The 19,589-nt window shown below is 41.0% G+C and overlaps 4 protein-coding genes across 5 annotated transcripts in view; 1 reads left to right on the forward strand and 3 right to left on the reverse strand.

Moving 5' to 3' along the window:
* Positions 1 to 3,059, reverse strand: part of ntrk3b (neurotrophic tyrosine kinase, receptor, type 3b) — a 269,219-nt gene extending 266,160 nt beyond the window's left edge. The window contains exon 1 of the mRNA XM_077563793.1: positions 2,790 to 3,059. Coding sequence (XP_077419919.1) covers positions 2,790 to 2,877 — 88 coding nt within the window. The 5' untranslated portion in view covers positions 2,878 to 3,059. The remainder of the gene's footprint in view (positions 1 to 2,789) is intronic.
* Positions 3,060 to 3,522: 463 nt separating this feature from the next.
* Positions 3,523 to 5,643, reverse strand: mrpl46 (mitochondrial ribosomal protein L46). The gene is made up of 4 exons (XM_077563616.1): positions 5,194 to 5,643; positions 4,583 to 4,781; positions 4,207 to 4,377; positions 3,523 to 3,905 (listed from the first exon to the last, which is right to left on the reverse strand). The coding sequence occupies exons 1-4, from the start codon at positions 5,452 to 5,454 to the stop codon at positions 3,655 to 3,657; spliced, it is 882 nt and encodes a 293-aa protein (XP_077419742.1). The 5' UTR covers positions 5,455 to 5,643; the 3' UTR covers positions 3,523 to 3,654.
* Positions 5,644 to 5,931: 288 nt separating this feature from the next.
* Positions 5,932 to 7,579, forward strand: mrps11 (mitochondrial ribosomal protein S11). The gene is made up of 6 exons (XM_077563617.1): positions 5,932 to 6,112; positions 6,285 to 6,374; positions 6,453 to 6,551; positions 6,968 to 7,097; positions 7,181 to 7,246; positions 7,457 to 7,579. Exons 1-6 carry the CDS (start codon positions 6,036 to 6,038, stop codon positions 7,562 to 7,564), a joined length of 570 nt encoding a protein of 189 aa, XP_077419743.1. The 5' UTR covers positions 5,932 to 6,035; the 3' UTR covers positions 7,565 to 7,579.
* A 128-nt stretch (positions 7,580 to 7,707) lies between these two features.
* Positions 7,708 to 19,449, reverse strand: pdpr (pyruvate dehydrogenase phosphatase regulatory subunit). 2 transcript variants are annotated; one of them, XM_077563614.1, is made up of 18 exons: positions 19,292 to 19,449; positions 18,201 to 18,484; positions 17,929 to 18,062; positions 17,781 to 17,862; positions 17,115 to 17,278; positions 16,922 to 17,043; positions 16,401 to 16,518; positions 15,798 to 15,947; positions 14,591 to 14,783; positions 14,225 to 14,349; positions 13,958 to 14,113; positions 12,953 to 13,086; positions 12,664 to 12,812; positions 11,923 to 12,035; positions 11,761 to 11,855; positions 11,535 to 11,624; positions 9,972 to 10,154; positions 7,708 to 9,827 (listed from the first exon to the last, which is right to left on the reverse strand). In XM_077563614.1, the coding sequence occupies exons 2-18, from the start codon at positions 18,467 to 18,469 to the stop codon at positions 9,417 to 9,419; spliced, it is 2,688 nt and encodes an 895-aa protein (XP_077419740.1). In that variant the 5' UTR covers positions 18,470 to 18,484; positions 19,292 to 19,449; the 3' UTR covers positions 7,708 to 9,416. The 2 variants fall into 2 exon arrangements, with proteins under 2 accessions (XP_077419740.1, XP_077419741.1); XM_077563615.1 differs by lacking the exons at positions 18,201 to 18,484; positions 19,292 to 19,449 and adding an exon at positions 18,128 to 18,145 and having other exon boundaries at positions 17,929 to 18,057.
* Positions 19,450 to 19,589: the final 140 nt, after the last annotated feature.

Here is a 19,589-nt window from a genome sequence, read left to right on the forward strand (position 1 = left end):
TTTTTTTTTTTTTTTTTTTTTTTACAGGAGAGCTCAGTATTGTTCATTCGATTTGACATCATCATTGCTCTCCTTTTTTTTTTTTTTTTTTTTAAAAAAACAACAAATCAATTAAAAAAAATTTATAAATGTTTTTTTTTTGTTGTTTTTTTTAAATACATATACATATATATATATACATATACAGACATATATATATATATATATATATATATATACTTTTTTTTTTGTATGTGGGTGAGTATGTGTATGTGCGTGTGTGTGTGCGTGCGTGCGTGCGAGCGTGTGTATTCATCAGTTCACCTAAAGCCCATTAAAAAAAATCCCATACTAATAATATAATATAATAATAAATTGCCAAATGCAGAAACATTAATGTAAGTTATCACGATGTAGTGGCTCTCGCTAACAGACAGAATTAAGTAACCGGAATTAGGTTAAAAAATTCTATATACGTAGACCATGTTTCGGTGGACCCTAATCTCGACTCCAGCAATCCTGAACAGAACAGGGAGGATCCCTGAAATACAGTGCATATATTTTCACCAGGATACACATGGTTTCGAAAATACAGAAGATGGGTCGAAAAAGCTCCTTGGCATGATAAAAGCTGTAAGTCAAGCCTCGCGCACCTGTGGCGACGTTTAGCAATGTATGCTAATCTGCGCGGGCGCTTAGCCAAACACGCCATAAAGCAGCTTATTACGACGATTTACGGCTCACTAAATTACCGCGCAAACATGAAAGTAAAATTAGAGGCTTTGTAGCTTCAAGTGCTTTAGCCGCTAACATCGACTTCACTTTCTTGTTAACGAACCAAACTGTTGAACTCACTCAGTAGCGCCTCTTGGAACGTTTGATAAAAATAGAACCAGATGGACCGCCGATCGTTTTGTAATCTGAGAGCTTCAACACATCTGAAGCAATTTTAGGTTATCAGCGTTCAAACGGTCATGAAATCCTGGACAAATGATAGAAATGGAAAGTTGGACAACAAATTCTATCTGTGGCCCCCTCAGCCCAGCACCGCACTGAAGTCAGAATAAAAACAAACAATAAATAAAACAACACCTTACATAGGCCTACGTCTTATGCCAATAGTGAACTAAAATGGTGAATCAACTGAAATGCAAATATGTAGCTAACATTAGCATATTTATTCATATGTACCATTGTACCATGTATCATTTTTCATGTACAATTAATACCTTTAAAAACACATTTTGCCACTTGCTGTCGACCGAAAATGACATCACAGGTGCACACAGCTCAGGTTATGACCAATCACGGCTCACCTGTTTTCTGGGTTTGGTCATGTGATGTGATGTGCGCAAACTGAGCCATGATTGGTCGTTACCGGAGTCCTGCGCTCACGTGATGTCATTTTAAGTCAACAGCAAGGGGGAAAATGTGTTTTTAAAAGGTATCAATTGTACATAAAAAAAATAATGAAGTTACTTCTGACTGCTGAAAATGGCTCAATGAGTCAAATATCCCTTTAAGCTTTTGTTTACAGTAAGCGTGCTTGCGTCAAGCTGTTTGTCATTCCCACTTGAAGTATTGTAAACTAAAAATGGAATTAAACATTGTATATTTAAAAAACAAAATGTGCAAATAAAATTAATTTAACCAAAAGGCTCTAATAAAAACCTTACGGTTCCAGTGTAGGCTACCACGTGCGTGACAGTTGTTTCGAACAAGCCGGCGGATATATATTTGATGCCAATTTAAGGAGATTTGAATAATGCACAACATTTGGAGATCGCATCTGCAGGCTCGGGGAGCACTCAAGCCAGACAGTCGAAACACACAAAAAGCAGGCAACTCATAAATTTCCAAGATGTCAAACTCCATCAAAAATGGTCCTATTACATCAACAAAGTTCCAGTAAAAGTATTCCAGTAAAATTGTTAGTCCACATCAAGCCTTACATCCACACAGCCACGTTATTTGCTGTTGCCATCCATAAAAATTCCCAGCAGATACGCAAAGTACATTTTTCGCCAAGAGCATTCCAGAGTAGGTGCCCAGACAACAGGTGAGTCATGATTAGCCGTTGCCCTTTTTTTCTAAGCACCTGGGATGTCATTTTCAGTCGACGGCAAGTGGCAAAATGTATTTGTAAAGAATTGTACATGAAAGGTAGAACCCCACGCGAACCTGCATCGTAAGCAAGTGACGGTATCACTCCGCCACCTGGAGCCGGATGAATGGTTAAGTAAGTATTCAAGCAAGCTACAAGTGTGACGTCAACACAGGCAGGCAACATCGTCTTTATGCCATGTGGCAATACTGACATCTACTGACTGGGTGTGCGTGTGTGTTTTATAATACTGTATAATTTGAGGTATAAGTGTAATCAATTATAATGCATTAACATCATGTAAAACGAATTTTACATTATAATGCCAGGTTATATGATACTGTACACAATTTAAAATCATTATAACAAAAATGTACAGTAATGTGTAAAAAAATTAATTAAATTGTACATTTAATATCTTGAAAATGAATGATAAAGAAATAAAAAATATATTGGATTGGACAATAATCTGTAGCATTCTCAATATCATGCGTAAATAATACATTCAAATTACTTTTTAATTACATTAAATACATCAAATTACTTTTTAATTACATATTTTAATATTTGAAGTTACAGTGGAACCTCAGAGTTCGAGCATCTCGGAACTAGTACAATTCGGATTTCAACCAAAAAATCTGAGTACAAAATTGAGTTGGAACTCATTTTCGGAGTTCGAACACCCAAGCAAAGCAAGCTAACGTACCTTGAAAACGGGTAGCCGAGTGAAGCCGAGCGAAGCCGAGCAAGGCCGAATGCTCAAGTTGCGGTAGTTGAGATGCTGCACTGCTCATTTCAAGTCAGATCGTGAATACTCCCGGAGGTGCTCCATACTCGCGAGTGCATTTTGATATTTCCACGGCAATTTTCTTCGCCATGGGCCCAAAGAAAGACAACGGTGCCAGTGGCAGCAAAGAAAAACATACAGTGCTACGAACCACAGTAGAATTAGGAAGAGATTATCGCGCCGTTGTAACTACCATAACTACTTCTGTAAATACTGGCACGAGGACCACCTTTAGCTGTTCAACATTGTACCTGACGTTAAAACAAGGCACGCAAGGACTGCTTAGTAGTCTAACAATATGCCCAATGTAAAATAAACAAACCCGGCAGTGAACTAAAGCTAGCATTAACATAGCATTCTTCAAATGTTTTGGAGATTGAACTCAGACTTTGAACACTTGGCAAGAACAAATTGTGTTCAAACTCCGAGGTACCACTGGATATGAATCATGAGACAGTAACACAGAAAAAAATACTTTCAAATCAATTACATTTCTAAAATATTTACTTTAAATATTTTTAAAAAAATTAAGCACTTTCTACTCAGAATAATAAATTGTAAGGATAATAAGATTTTTTTCAATATCTATTATTTAAAAATTTCTTTGTATATCTTTTAATTCGCTACAAGTCAGATAGAGGTGCACTGCATGTGTGGAAAAATTATTTATTTGTACAGTGAAAGGAAGAACAAAGACACTTGATTAGGTACACCTGAACTATATACAGTTCAGTTACTGGCATCAAGCCTGTTTTGGTGTTGCAGGTGCACCTAATAAAACGACTCAGGGGCCAATGACGAATCGCTCCACTTTCATCATGTAGGCCGGCTTCAGGAAGCTTTGTAGTTCTCGTTTGTTCAGCCACATGAGGGCGCCGTTGGGTTCCGTGTTGGATAGGGAATCACGTGTCAGGATGGCTTTGAAGAAGAAGATCTTGGCGCCCACTGAGGTGTCGCTGCGGGCGGCTTTGGGCAGCTTGTACTTGTACACGCCGCACGGTGCCTGGCCCAGGAAGGTGGCCTTGAGGGCAGGCTCTGCACGAGGGGAAAAAAACAAAACAAAAAAAAGACACAAGCTGTCAATCATTTGCTCAGCAAAGAAAATAGTTTTATGGTGAATGCAAAACCGGTTTTAAAATGGCCACCGTGAATGACTCTGGAATAGACTAATTCCATTTACATCATGAAAACAAAGGTTTCCAAATGGGTATTCAATGTTTTTATCGCTTTCTATTGTCAGGTCTTAATGTCTTTGTACACCTGAACAAACAAATTTCACATTTTGGTTTCAGTTTAAAGCTCCCAACATGGCCACCGTGGGTGCTGGGCTACTTACCTGCAAGGGAGGCGAGCGCCCTCTGAGCCGTTTGCCTCAGCGTCTCTCCTGGCTGCCACTGGGCCTGAGGTAGCAGCCACAGCTTGTCGCTTCCTACCTGCTGCTCATACAGGAGCACCAGAGAGTCGGACAGGAGGCGCCGCCATGAGCTCAGGTCCTTATCCACCTCGTCTGTACACACACACACACAGGGACGGACGTTGCTTAGCAACCGAGGCACACACTTGACCAACCCTTGGGAATTGTAGAAGGGAATAATAGTGCGAGAAGGACTAGAAGAAGTAGTAGTAGTAGTAGTGGTGGTGGTGGTAAAAGTAGAATCCAAAGTACAAGAAGTAATAATAGTAGAAGCATATTAAATTATAGTCTTCCTGACCTGTGGCTCTGGGCGCGGGGCTGAACGTCTTGAATTTGCGCTCCCACTCGTCCTCCAAGTCCTGCGTTAGTACGATGTCTTGATCGTTTCGCTCATCTTCGTCGTCGTCATAGTCGTCAGCCTGCTTTCTCCTCAGCCTCTCCGCGTCCTCCAGCAGACGCAGCTCGTGCTCTGACAGGATGCTTTTCTCCAGCTCCATCTGAGAATGTAGATAAAAAGGCAATAAATCCACCATCCGTAACGTCATTGATCCTGTCACTTGGTGATAGATCAAGGATGGGCATAGTTGTAGACAGGCTTTATTTTACTTGCTATTTTAGTCGACAAAAGGGTGGAACCTATCTGGCATGATGTCATAACATTATTTTAAGGCCATGTAGCCCAACTCTTATTCGCAATACATATTATATTCCTGTTTGAGTTATTTTTAAGTTTAGCTAGTTTTAGGCTTCAAGGGCGCCGCCATTTTGTATGTGACGTCTTTTGCTACGTTCCTGAAAAGAAGGCAGTCTGACCCCAAAGCAAAGCGAAACACACTTTTGTGAACTGTATGTAAATCCTGACACTATAAAATGTTGAAATGCATTATTTTGTGACCGTATGAAACGCACCTGCTGCATCAAGCGAGCATAGCGCTGCTCCACCGGGCTCAGCTCTGCCGAGATGACCGGCGGCCGCTGCAAACACACCGCAGCCATTAGTGTCCACGGGGAACGCGGTGTTTCCGGCACTAATTTGTTCCGCAAGTTCGAAAGGCAAAGGGGACTGTTGGAAAACGCACGAAACACACAGTTCGCCGCCGGGGTCCTCTCAAAACCAGAGAGATAACGTAGCAGCGGTTGGCTCGCCATCCTACCACAGGGAGCCGCCATCTTCTTTTGTGACGTTCAAAACCAGTCAGAAAAATCTACTTGTCATAAACTCCTCGTAAATACCTGCAAGACCTACGCTTTTGTGTTATTTTACCAAATTATTATAAGATAGCTAAGTAAAATTGTGTCTTTTAAATTAATGTATTGCATCATCGTGCACATAAACTCTAAAAAGCGATAGAAGCGTGCGTTCAAATTTTAGATTAAATATTTACGAGGGTTTGAATTGGTTTGTGAATGCCACAAATTACACCCAGAGTTCTTTGCAGTCAGCGGACTGGTCCATTCCAATTATTGTGGGGGGAATATGTGTTAATATACTGTCTAAAGTTACGTTTAATCGTGCCAAGACATTTTTCGGCGCATTTTATGATGTAATTATTAATGTATTTTCATTTTTATTTTGTCAAATTTTCAATGAAATGGTTACTTTTAATTGGCAAGAGTTTTATCGTGTTTCATTTACCCCTTCCATTGTAACGACATGATTACGTACTACTACGGCTAGGGTCTGGGAGCCGTCAATGTCACGTTTGAAGTGTTTTCGTGGCTAATTTGTGTGAAGTTTGCATCCGTTTAAAATGTTTAAGTTAACTTGTTCAGTCGTTAACTCTTTGGGTAGTGCTTGTCGACAAGCTTCCACCAAAGGAACCTCGTTGTAAGTCGTTTAATTTTTATGCCGAATGCTAACTCGCTAGCCCAGTATACGCATACCTGCAGGCAGTACAGTACCTGCATGTTGTAGCTAACGGAAGCTCGTGGTCAGTTAGGTTAAGATGAGATAACAAATTGTGAATGTGATTGTTTTCTCTCTGACATTTTGTGTTTAGAAGTAGCAGGGCGTTCCACAGCGCCGCCGTCAAGCTCCAGGAGGCGGCAGCGAATAGCAAAGACACCGATGACGCCACCAGAGACTTTAGGTGACATCCATTGCCATTGATGCTAGTATGGATATAAGGGATTGATTGTTGACTGATTGATTGGATTTGAACCCGCAGTCATTTCCCGCCGCTGCCTGGCCAGGACAGTCCACTCAGGTGGGCCGGAAAGAAGTTTGAGGAGTTGCACATCTTGCACATTAAAGCCACGTATAACAAGTATGTTCATTCATTCGTAGTGGTTTTCAAACGTTAAAGTATCACCCCAAAAATATTTAGCACACAAAATACCACCACCATGATATATTTTCCTTTCATGATATATATCCACCAACATGATGTATATGTTTTTACCCCTCTGCCAATCCAGTGTCATGTAAAATCCTGCAAAGCTTGTGTACTCAAATTTTGACCCAACACACAATGCAAAAAAAACAAACAAAAAAAACGACGAAGCAACTGGTTGTCAGTAAAAAAAAATAAAAAAAATATTAACTTGTGGCGATCTTAAGCCATGGAACCATAGTCAATATACTAAATTATGTTTGATTTCAGTAGCTTTCCAATCAAATGGTGCAGTGAATAAGGCAGCTTTATCTTTATGCATATATCATGGAACACATTCCCCATCTTAGCACGCACATCCAGCTGACGGACTGCGAGGGCAAGCCCTTGGTCAGGACTTCGTGTGGGACGGAAGGTTTCAAGAACATCAAGAAGTCCACACCGGTTGCTGCACAGACCGCCGCCATCTCCGCTGCGGCTGTATGTATTTATTAATCATTTGTTCTCAACATTATATTTCATGTTCTTCATCTGTTCTTTTTTTTGTTCTCCATTCCGAGAAGAAAGCTACAACCAAGGGCGTGACGTTTGTCCGTGTTATCGTCAAAGGTCTCGGTCCGGGCCGCTTGGTGAGCGAACAAGTATTTGGATTGCTTCCCATGGGGAACAATCTGAACAAATGTCATGAAATGAATGTTTGTTTTAATCAGTGTTGCCACTATTAATAGTAGTTTATACTACAGATTAGTAGTAACGATATGGGTGTTTGTTTAATTTATCGAACGTTTAGATTGTGACAAGGAATTATATTTGTATTTCCTCCCTGTGTTTTGTTGCAGTCTGCCATTAAAGGCTTGGAGATGGGGGGCCTGGAGGTGGTCTCAATCACGGACAACACACCTGTGCCGCACAACGGCTGCCGACCGCGTAAAGCCCGGAGGATATGATCCCCCCCTCCCCCCTCCCCCCCCAAAAAAGTTTATAAAAATTTCTTGCCACTGTGACAATAAAGCTTCATCAGCTAATATGGACACGACCAGTCGTCATGACGACTCAAGCAGCAGACAGATGGAAGCCAAAAGACCAGAACAACCTTGCACCACTTGACTTTTTATTTGCATTTACATGATGCACTGTTACAGTTACAACAACTAAATCAACTTTTTGAATGTACTTTGTATAAATATATCCTCAAGTGGTGAAAAGTCTTGCATTATTCATGTAGTCATGACGTGCAGCAAAATAGATGACACAGACTTATTCAAAAATAGCCCTTCAGAAGCAACATGGCGATCAACAACATAGTCCAGAGATTTAAAAAATATATATGAAAAAGTACTTCACACTGATTAGGATGATCTGATATATCTTGCTGTACATGCTTCAAATGACAGCAGAACAGGATATCACGCAGATGAGATCCTCACTAAGTATTAAACAAAAACAAATCTGGACCGCGGTGATTTTCTTTTTTGACACACAATAGATTTCAGTCAGGACTAAGAGGAAGAGAATAATACAAGAAAATAAAGTTGTGAAAATTATGTGGGGGAAATGCATGAAAACGTCATTTATGAGTGGTTGTTTCTGGGAAAATACATTTATGAGAATCTTAAAAAAATAAAATAAAATCACGTAATGAGAGAACTGGGAATACAATATTAACCAGAAACAAAAGTTGATCAAAATTAAATAAAAATATGAAAAGCTATTATGTGTAAAACAAGCTTGATTTGTAAATGTTAAACTTAAATGAACAGAAAATGGATTATAAAAGAAATCTTAAAATGTGTCATTTTCCTCAAATATGCTAGCATGCAAATAACAATTTTGTAATGATGACTTTTTAAAATTAATCATTTTTTCAATGCAACTTTCCTTTCTTTTCCCCATAACAATAGGACCTAATAATAATTGAACAAACAAGTAATAGTGCAGCTCTTGTCCCCATTCTTGTGAAATGAGGACTTTCCCCTCAAAAAAGACATTGTCACGTAACACTACAACCTGTTTTTGACTTGTAATATTCATATATTTTATAACTTTTAAACGTTACATTAAGACTGTACTAACTTTGTCTTATTTGGCATGATAACTTTCCCTTTATTTTACATCTATTCAGACTTTAGAAATACAAATGTTTAACTTGAGGTTGTTTTAAACATGACTTTGCAAAATTCTCTATACTAAAAGAAAATAAATCAACTTAGCATAAAATTCCGACTTCTTTCTCATAACTTTACAATTTTATTGTTGCGAATTACAAGTTTTCTCCATCAAAGAAACGTAACTTTAATTGTACAGCTTTTTCATGAGACAATCATCTCCTTTTTTTTTTATTCAATCCAAACGTACCGTAACATTATGATTAAAAATTGTAAATGTTATAAATTACAACATTCATTCCTCAAAGGATAACGTTTTAATTTAACATTTGACTTTTTCCCTGATAAACAATTTCTCCACTTAACTTTACACCTTTTCATTCTCATAACATGACAACTCTATTCTTGTATATTCCAACATTTTTGTCGAATTTTTAAAAACACTTTCTCGTAACGTCACATGTAAATATGAGTCATCGGTTCACATAGTGCAAACAGGATGGCGAGAGGAAGCAACAGCAGAGACTCTTCAAGTGTGAAGAACTTACATGTCTTCAGCTGCGGAGGACGAACGCGTTTACAGAGCTGACGTGACCTCCACCAAGGCACTTTGACTCCAGAGCAATGAAGGAAACGGCCGACTCGACTCTTGTGCCGAATATTGCACTTAAACGTGGTGATCTTTGGGTCGCCGTCACTCGCCGTGGAGGTTGCTAAGCTCCAGCTCGTCTTTGCGTCTGCGGTGCTGCTGGCTGAACAGCGAGCTGAAGGGGTAGAGCTTGGCCTTGGCCGGGTACCTCTGCCCGGCCACGTCCACCTCGTAGTCCCCCCGGTTGATGAAGTCCGGGGTGACGGCGGCGGGCAGGCCGTTGGGTCCGGGGGGCGGCGACACGAAACCCAGGCACACGTGTCTCTCCAGGGTGTAGCTGTAGGCGCTGCTGGTGGTGGCCCCCGCCAGGTGGCCGTTGCAGTAGATGGGCTCGCCCCACCAGGGCCAAAGGTCCAGCTCCGTATCGTGGTCGTCCAGGACCAACATGACAAAGCGGCGAAAGACGCCGTCGTGACGCTGCTGCAGCAGAGCCGAGCGACCCACAAAATCCGTGTCCTGACGTGCAACGTGACAGAACACGCCACATTCGTTAGCACAAACACCACAAAGGATTTCGCTATGTGGGGTTGACTTGGAGTGGCCCGTTTTCAGCCATTTACTGAACAGTATTCACAATACGAGAACCGCCGGACCGTCTACCTTGTCAAACTTGACGCGGAATTCCCGTCCACACTCCAGCGGCGTGGTGAAGGCGTCCAGGTCTTGCCCCCAGAAGGCAAAGAACTTTTCAATGCGCAGGCTGCGCAGTGCGTAGTAGCCGGCGTTGCGGATGCCGTACTTCTGACCCACCGACATCACCTCGTTGTAAACGTGCAGCGCGTACTATGAAGACAACAAGTGGGAGGGGAGACGTTCAACAATGCATTTGTACGGGAGTGTGTGGGAAGCCGGTTGCACGTCTATTTGACATCCATCTTAAGTAGAGATGGACTGATATGTTTTTATCAGAGCCAATACCGATTATTAGTAGTCAAGGACGCCGATAAACGATTTTTGGAGCCTATTTGCTAAAAGGGTAAATATTGGCATAAAATAAAAAATACAAACTCCAGCTCTTAATTTTGGGGGGGGGGAGTTTTAAAGCATATGTTTATTGAACAACTTTTAGGGTTCGTAAAATGTTGGAGTTAAAAAACAAAACAAAATCTTAAGTCAATACACATCGTTGTTTTAAAAATCTAACAAAAAGTTCCAGGATCTCCCTGGCATGTTTTCAAAAGTTAAATAAAAACTTAAACAACTGTTTTCAATAGTAAATAAAGTATTCAAAAATTAAAAAAATATCTGAAGTATTACATTTTCACTTACCTTACTTAGCATCCCAACTCTCCGCCGTAAGGTTAGTTTAATGAATGAAAACCAACGAAAAAACTAAAACTACAATTCAAAAAAACTATTTCGTTAACGAAATAAAATAAAAACAAAGATACTTTTTAAAAAAACAAAAACTAACTGAAACTACATTTTATGTTTACAAAGCCAACTAAAACTAACTAATTAGACCAAAAATGTCCTTCGTTTTAGTCTTTGGTAATTTAACACATGAGCTTTTGGGGATCATTTTAAATGTGATTTTAAGTTAATTTATTTCGGCATTAACCGGAATAAAGAGGTTTGAAAGTGTCACACTGAAGTGATGTTTTCATTTGACCATAAATATTGCGCACAAGTAATACACATTTAAAAGAAAAAAAGAAAAATTTATACTGAAACTACGTATTAAAAAACCCCAACTAAAACTAATAAAAAAAATGAACAGAACAACCCTGAAAATGAATTAAACTAACTAAATTTAAAAACCAAAACTCAAAGGGAAAAATAAAAATTGACTAAAGTGACAATACTGTAACTAGGATTATTTCCTTTGTCGATAAAATGATGTAAAGTACATCTCTTAAGTACTTTTGCACTCTCGGACGATAAGAACGCCACTGCCACCTACTCTAGTGGATGCGCAATTACACTTTATTCTTGTACAGGAAAAAAAACATGTTCCCATGTTTTTATATTCCTGATGTGTGTATACATTATTTTTGACTGACTGTGTATACCCTGTACATATATTAGGCGTGTGAATCTCTCTAATAAAAGACAATTTGATACGCATTTCGATGAATAGGATGGGAGACTTTTCGATTCAGTGCACTTATGTTTTTAAAAAAATCGAATATTCCTTAGAAGCGTATCGATAAAGTTGGGAACCTCAATTGGGATGTAGAGCATGAAGCCCGGCTCGCCCGTGTGTGTCATGCTCATCACTCGGATGCCGTTAGCGTAGCCCACGCTCATCTCCTACAACACACACAGTCACAAAAGTCAGCATGTATTCACATTCGGAACAAAACGCCTCATTCTCATTCAAGATACAAAATGCAGAATGAACTTAGCGGTTCCTCATTGCCGCAAAAGGTTTGAAACATGAACCTACCTTGCAGAACATGGAGGGAAAGTGGTCAGGCGTCATGGAAACGTATGAAAGCTCCGCCAGGACATCCATGGCACGAGGTCCGATCAGATTTAGAGCTGAAAGAGAAGATGTTGATTTGTGGTAGAAGGGCGGTGAGCGCACGTGGAATGCAGGCTTGCTTACCTGTGTACTTCCAGCTAACGTCCTCGAGGTGAAGGTGTGGGTCATTGGGCATATGTTTCTTGATCCACGACCAACAGTGCACTTGCTGGTCTGTTGGGGAGATGATGAAGAAGCTGCAGAGGACGCAACAATGGGAAGGTCGTGAATTCCAGGATTCCTCGGAAGGTTCACTTCTCCTCCCAACCGCTTAACACTCGACTGTGAAGTGCGTTGGGTTAAAGATCATGGCTTAAACTTGCCGTTCAAAGTTTGTTTGATTATTAAAAAGTGCTTGTATAGAAATATGCGCAATGGGAAATAATAGAAAATGTGTATTTGCTGCCATAACTTTGACTTTTTCCTCCAAAAATAGGCGACTTTTCATTTCCTATGAGGTACATGTTAGTTATGTTTAACTCATTCACTGCCATTAATTCATTAAAAAAAAAAAGAATATTAAAAATGAGGGCAACAGGCGATTATTTTTTTTTAATCGTAATTAATTGCATGACTTCACTAGTTAACTCACGATTAATCGCAAATTTTATATCTGTTCTAAATGTACAATAAAAACATTCTAGGTTTTCATACTCTTGTTAAAAAAGTGGGACAAAAATGTTAAACTAATAGAAATAGTTCAAATGAATTTTTGACGTTTATAGCCGTCAATGGCAGTGAATGAGTTCATTGGGATGGCACGCTAGACCCAAAAAGGCTGACAACCCCTTTTTGTTTTGTTTTTTCAAGGTCTTTTTCTTGAACCTGTTTTTGCTGATGCGCACTACGCTGCAGTCGTTCTCGTAGCCCCCCCGTTGGTTCAGCATGCCCGTGTGGACGATGTGTCCAACTGGAACGTCCAGGTCGTTGGCACACAGGTGCTGCAGCAGTTCCAGGGCCTCATCGCCAGAGGACTATCGGACAGCGGGACAGACCCGGAAGACACCACGTGAGGTGCACATGCACAAAACACAAACACATGAGCTTCAATTGCTCCTATTGAGGCTCAATTGTTGCAATGATGTGAACATGAAATGAACAAAGGCAGACTTACAGTGAGTTCAAATTTGGTGAAGGACGACATGTCAATGACGCAGACGGCCTCCTTGCAGCACTTCACCTCCGCCCCGACGATGTCAAACCAGTCGGGCTTGTAGAAGGTCTTGCTCTGGTCCAGAGATAAAAGATCTGCAGGAACAAACCAGAATGTCAATTATTCATGAAACTCGACATCCTCATCTATCCATCTAAAGCCATATAAAGGTTGTTTAGAATAAATTAAAAATTCAACTTTTTTTTTTATCCACTTAAGTTGAATTGAGTGGATATAGCTACTAGGAGTGTGGCAAAGAAGTCGATTCTCATTTAGTGCGATTCAGAATAGATTTTAAATCGATTTTATTTAAATTATTTTACTGTCTTGCCCATGTTTGTGTGTGCCTTTATTAAGAGCGCTGTTCATGTTGTACCTGATTTGGCCACTTAGGGGTAGTGTGATTCCACGCATTCTGATACACTGTTAAGTTGTAGCCACAGAGAGTAGAAGGAAAAAGTCACAATCAAGTTATGGCAATAAAAGTTGGGGGGGTTGCATTGTATGACGAGCATATGCCGGTAAATAATGTTAAGATGCTTTTCCGTATACATTCCTGAAGCGTTTTGGATGACAAGCCCTCCTTTTGAGTGATAAAAGTGCTGCGATTAGCACGCTAATTAGCATTGGCGGGTCAGACTGGAGTAGATCATGACTATTTTTTGCATATCTATGAATTGAAGTAGTAATCATTGTCAATCAAATCGGTTCTGAATCGAATCGCAGACCCAAAAACCGTAATCAACCCGAATCGTGAGACAGTCAAAGATTCCCACCCCTAATAACACCAACAAAATTAGCCCATGCTAAACAGTTAGCAAACAAGTTTAGCATTAGCGCGCTAGTGATTATCATTTAAGGTAAATGCGGAACTTCGAGGCAGGCATTTTTAGTTTTAAGTCGACTTAACTGACTTGGCCCAACAAACAACCTTTCACTGCCACCATTTTCGAATCTCGTATGTACCTTTTCCAGGTGGAACAAAGTATTTGGGCCTCTCAAAGCCGTGTTTCTCCATCCAGCGAGCTCCCTGCGTGTCCAATCGGTCATACAGCGGACTTGTCCGAAGCTGCCTGCCCGTCTGGAAGTCCCAGCGAGGAACTTTGAGTTCGTACAACAGTGCTGGAAACACACGCAATACAAACATGCACATGGACCAAACCGGATAGAACCGCCCTTCTAGTTTGAAGAGGTGTGAATTGTGTGAGCGTCAACAACAAAATGGCCACTCACGCATGACCTCCATAACGCGGTGTCGCAGGAAGGTGCGGCTGCTCTGCAAGTTGCCAAACCGTTTGATGTCCAGCGGCCACACGTTGGCACTGGGGTAACCGTAGGTCATCCACTCGGCCAGATACCTGAAAAAAAAAAATGAAATACACTAATGGACAAAAGTATTGGGACAGGAGTCATTTGCTGTCCAGTTCTATATGAGGCTGTAATTGCTGCATCAACAAAATGGTCAACAGAAGGTGTGAGAAGTGATTTCTTCTTATATATATTTTTTGATTTAAGAAAATAAGAATACATAGTTACCATCGTACTTACTGTTTTATACAAATATTGACTGGAATTATGATAAGTATTAGCACGACTCACTTGCCAGCTCCTCCGGCGAAGGCCAGACCCGAGGAGTTCATACCGGCTAGCACGTAGTAGCCCGAGACACCCGGCGTCTCGCCCATCAAGCAGCGCATGTCCGGGGTGAAGGATTCCGGGCAGTTGACCAGCTGCTGGATCTCAGCCGACTCCAGACCGGGCATTCTCCTCAGCAGCGCGCTGAGCATCGGCTCTGAAAGGAGCAGAAGACAGCCTACTTAAGCAAACGAAACTGAACAGGAAGACGGTTGCTGCACTCAATTTGGTTTATATTACAGGGCTCAGAATTTGACCTATGAGGCGTCAAAGGTATACAAGATGGCTGTGTGCCGATAAATTGCCCAGTTTTGTTTTTTTCCGCTTACACCAGCTAATGTGGACAAACATTATGTAAAAATGTAACAATTATCCTGAAGATTCATCATTTAAAAAAGGAGCTGTAAAGTCCCATTAAAGACTAATTGATAAAATAATTATATTTTTATTTTACTATATAGAAACAAAATCATCTTTTGTCAACCTTATCACAAAATGTCCTCCGCTTGCCTAAAATTCCATAAACAACGGACTGTGTCAATTCTACAAATGATGCAACATTGAACTTAAGTAGCAGCACGAATAAACAGTGCATTTGTCCCGTTACTTTCCTTCTACGCGTATAAAAGGCTGAATTATATGCGTGCAAACGTAAGGAATCCAGGTTTAGCTTGAGCTTTATGACCACCTCTCAAGCTTGAGTACTCTCAGATTACATTCGGGGAGTAGCATTCAAGGTCACCAAGACGAAGGAGTGCTGCTCACATGCAAGGTGAACATTGGCCTGCCTCCAACGTAGAACGCTCATTAAATCCGCCTGTATGCGCTTGCAAACTTGTTTAATGGTGAAAAAATCCTCACATGAACAAAAGTAGTTCAACGCAACAGCTTTAAAACAAACTTGCATAAGGGAAAACGGTGGTTTAAAAATAGGTCGGACTTGCTTTTTTTTTTTTTTTTTTTTTAACTGAACAAGGTTGAGCCAGAAGGGAAAGAACGAAAGTCTTGTTAGGAACGACACCCCCACACAAACTCTCATGATGTGTACCCAAAGCCATTTTAAGCCGTTGTCTGGGTTAATTTATCGACTAATTTGTGCCCAAGGGCTGCTGGAATGCTAATAAAAAATAATGTAACAAACCGCCTTTGCGCTTTTCCCAGTGTTTCTCACCAAAGTGGTCCCAGTCCTCCTGCATGTTCTGAATTTCCAGCTGGTTGCGTCCCTCTGTGAAGATGGGCTTGGGATTCTTCTCAAAGCCCCCCGACAGCAGGCCTCCCTGCCACGGCCGAGCGTATATCCTCCCGTCCATGTCCAGCACCACTGGAAGACAGTTACAGACAGCGGTCACTTGACTTGAGACTTTAACTAACTCCATTAACGCTCCATATTGTAGAAGAAAACAGAAAACAAAATAAATTATAAAGTGTAATTATTCTACAACAGTGAAAATGTGTTGTGATGAACCAAAGCAAAACAAAAAATGTATCGGAAACGGCCATCTTTGTTGAACGCTTTCAGGTCTAAACTGGTGCAATCCAAATGGGATAAATCCAACTTCCCTCGAATGCAGCATAGGTCAGGTTGGGTCAATTATGGACCCCAGTTTGTCAGCAACATAAAAATATTCAAAAATAATAACAAAACAAATTTACAGGTCACACATCTGCAAGTAAATCTAAATTTACTTAATAATTACTTTAATAATTTTAGTGGCAACATTTAGAGGCAGTCTGGAGCCCTGCATCACTCTACAATCGAGAGAGAGAGCGAGACCTGGCGTGTCGGCCGGGAGGTCCTCCTGAAGAGGTTTGGTGAGGAGGTAGAAGTGCTCGCAACCATGAAGAGGGACAGAGACTTTGGTTTCGCTCGCCTGGCCCAGCTCGTACGCCCACTGAAGCAACACATTCAGAAAGAAAAACACTGTGATACGAGGGCATTCTTCGAATTGGGTTCACAGACTTAAGCCTAAAACGCTCATTCAAGCATGATGACATTAAAAAAAAAAAAAAAAATGTTATTGATTATACTTACTTATTATAATGCCTCATGTGGAAATTCAAATCATACTCTGCTTTATATTTTTGCCAAGGATCAGATCCCATGCTGGTGTAATTTGACCCAAGAATATCAAGACACATGGCAACTGTTTTAATATCAATATTAATATGTCTCCTCCACCATTAAGAGTTAATCTAACCCCTTCTGCATGATACCATCCCTTATATATATATATATATATATATATATATATATATATATATATATATATATTTTTTTTTTTTTTTTTTTTTTACCTGTCCAGCACAATTGACAAAATATTCACACTCGATGGAACCACGGTCCGTCTCCACTGCCAACACGTGGCCCTTCTCCACCAGAACTTGCTGAACGCTGGTTCTCTCCAAGATTTGAACCCCTGAGTGGAGAGTCACAACGGGACAATTAGGCATTCAACTTTGGTATAAAATTACAAATAGTGTGCCATGCCTTGTCCAGCGGCCGCCACGGCGAGGGCGTGATTGACGTCTGGCGGCGACACCACGGCGTCGGTGGGCAGGTGGAGCGCCCCTACTAGGTCGTGAATGTTCACCATGGGGTGCAGTTTGGCCACGTCTTTGGGTTTCACGATGTTACAGCTGATTCCCATCACCCTGGAAAAGCACGTAGGTAACGGTTTATATTTTAACCATTTTCACCATCAAGCGTTAAAAAAAAAAAAGTTAATATAACTACAATAAATAATTATTAATTGTAATACATGGTGACGACACATATGCTTTTTTATTTCATATTTTTTTCATTTAAAAATATATATTGCATAATAAGAATTAAATGTAAGGGAAATTGTGCTGTATATGTAATAATGTGACACATTAACACGATTTTCATAATGACCCTGTGAGGGAAACCACAATGTCGCCAGAGATGAAAATGAGATTGAATGACATTCCTGCTGTTAATGACTCAATGAGCTGAAATTTAGCGATATATGCTAAAGTATGATATGCCATCAAAAACGATGACTTCTGTAGATTTATGTGCATCTATGGAGGTGTATTTTTCAGACTACTGCCGCCTAATTCTACTTTGAACAATTTATTCAACTTTAGAGATTCTACCAAATTAATAATAAATGTGACTGCCAAGTCTCACTTGAGTCTCGATGCGAGGCGCTTCAGCGAAATGAAACGGTCCTGATTCTGAGCCAAACACAGAGAGCCTGTCTTCACGTAGCCTGAAAAACACAAAATGGAGGCCAGATTCCAAGATGGACGTCTGGCAAGATACTGTGGCGGCTTACCTGTCTTGACTCCAGTTTCCTTCTCGAGCTGCTGATACAGAGTGTTGGAGTAATCGGCCATTTTGCACTCAATGGAGATTGGCTTGGCCACACTGACGATGCCAGCGCAGAGTTTGGTGGTTCCCGCTCCTAGTCTGACAAAAGACAAAACGATAACCAATATTAAAATTGTGAGAGTAGAAGGATTTGTGCACTTTACCTGTGTCATTTTAATGTGTCCCCCTCTTGTGACTTGACTAGAAAATAGTTGAATTCTCGAAGAAACGGCATACCTGCCCTGCTCCAGGAGAACGATATCAGTCCAGCCCAGCTTAGCCAAGTGATACGCCACCGAAGTCCCCATGATGCCCCCTCCACAGATGACCACACGGGCCTGGCTGGGCAGTGGCAGCGGCTGGGAGGAGTCCCCGCTCACCGTCTGCATGCAGTTGCTGGAAGTCCACAGGCCCCTGCCGGCCAACGCGTAACCCGTGTGAGGCAGCAGCAGCCTGGGGAGCATGGCGGGGGACAGAGCCCTGGAGCTCCGCACACAGCTACACATGGCTGCCGGTGCTCTCTATTGACACACACACACACACAAAAATGCAACACTAACTGCAAGCTTTTCAAGGCCGTTCAAATGTTGCTGGAGATTGTTTGTGTTTGCTTCTCTATATTTTTTTTCCATACTAGTAGTCATAAATTTTGCTGTCCAGAAGCTGGGCTGCACTGTACCATCAATCAGCAGGTTGCAAAAGAAGGCCTAGAAATTGACTTCTTTGAAGTCTATTGGTCTTTCAAAAGTTTACAGAACGTCAAATTTAACTGGAAAGGTGACAGTGGGTTTTAGGTTCATCCTGAAATTTCACCCCAAAAACGAATACTGTATCCCCACTAAATGTTTACAAAGGACTGTTTTCTCCTCTTTCTTAGTACCAAATCAAGGGGGTCAAACCGTGCGACTGTATGCGGCTCCCAGGATGGCAGTTGAGAATTATTGTATTAAGGAACATTTAAAATCACGCTTGCACTCAAAGTCAATTTACAAAAGTCCTTCAAGTGTCCCAAATGGACTCGTCGAGTTCTGCTAGCCTCGAAAGCTCGTCGTGCCACAATTGACAGCTCGCGAGCTTTAGCACGGTCCAGACCTTATTCACTTAAAATGGATATATTTGTGCTTTCACGGCCTTTTTACTGTTTTATAAACATGTTAAATTGTCTCTTATGTTCGCGTGGAGGGGTCGTCACACCAAGCGCCAGATATCGCGGCTAATGCTAACATACGGCTAGCAAACAATGTCGAAGGAAAAAGTATCAAAATGTCAACCAAATGCAGAAGGGCGGCTCTGCTTTTACTGTCACTCTGGTCGTGTTTATCACTTACCAACTAATTCAGTCGCAGTGGAATTTCAGCGTCAGTATACATGTAAACGTGAGAGCAGCGGGTTATCGTGTTATGATGACGGAAGGAACTCTTGTTTTGGTCCAAGCCAGGCAAATCGATTCGACTATCCCAGTCTGAAGGCAAACTAACATCAGCATAAGCGGATGCTACTTCTGAATCACATTTCAACGTAATAGCGTAAGGGTGGATTAATTTGAAAGGCTATTACCGGAAGTTTCGTTTTCGATCTTACAGCGCATCGCCTCAAGCAGCGGACATATTTTACTTTAATACTTTA

This window comes from Vanacampus margaritifer, chromosome 4, assembly GCF_051991255.1.
Source record: "Vanacampus margaritifer isolate UIUO_Vmar chromosome 4, RoL_Vmar_1.0, whole genome shotgun sequence".
NCBI classification, from domain to species: Eukaryota; Metazoa; Chordata; class Actinopteri; order Syngnathiformes; family Syngnathidae; genus Vanacampus; species Vanacampus margaritifer.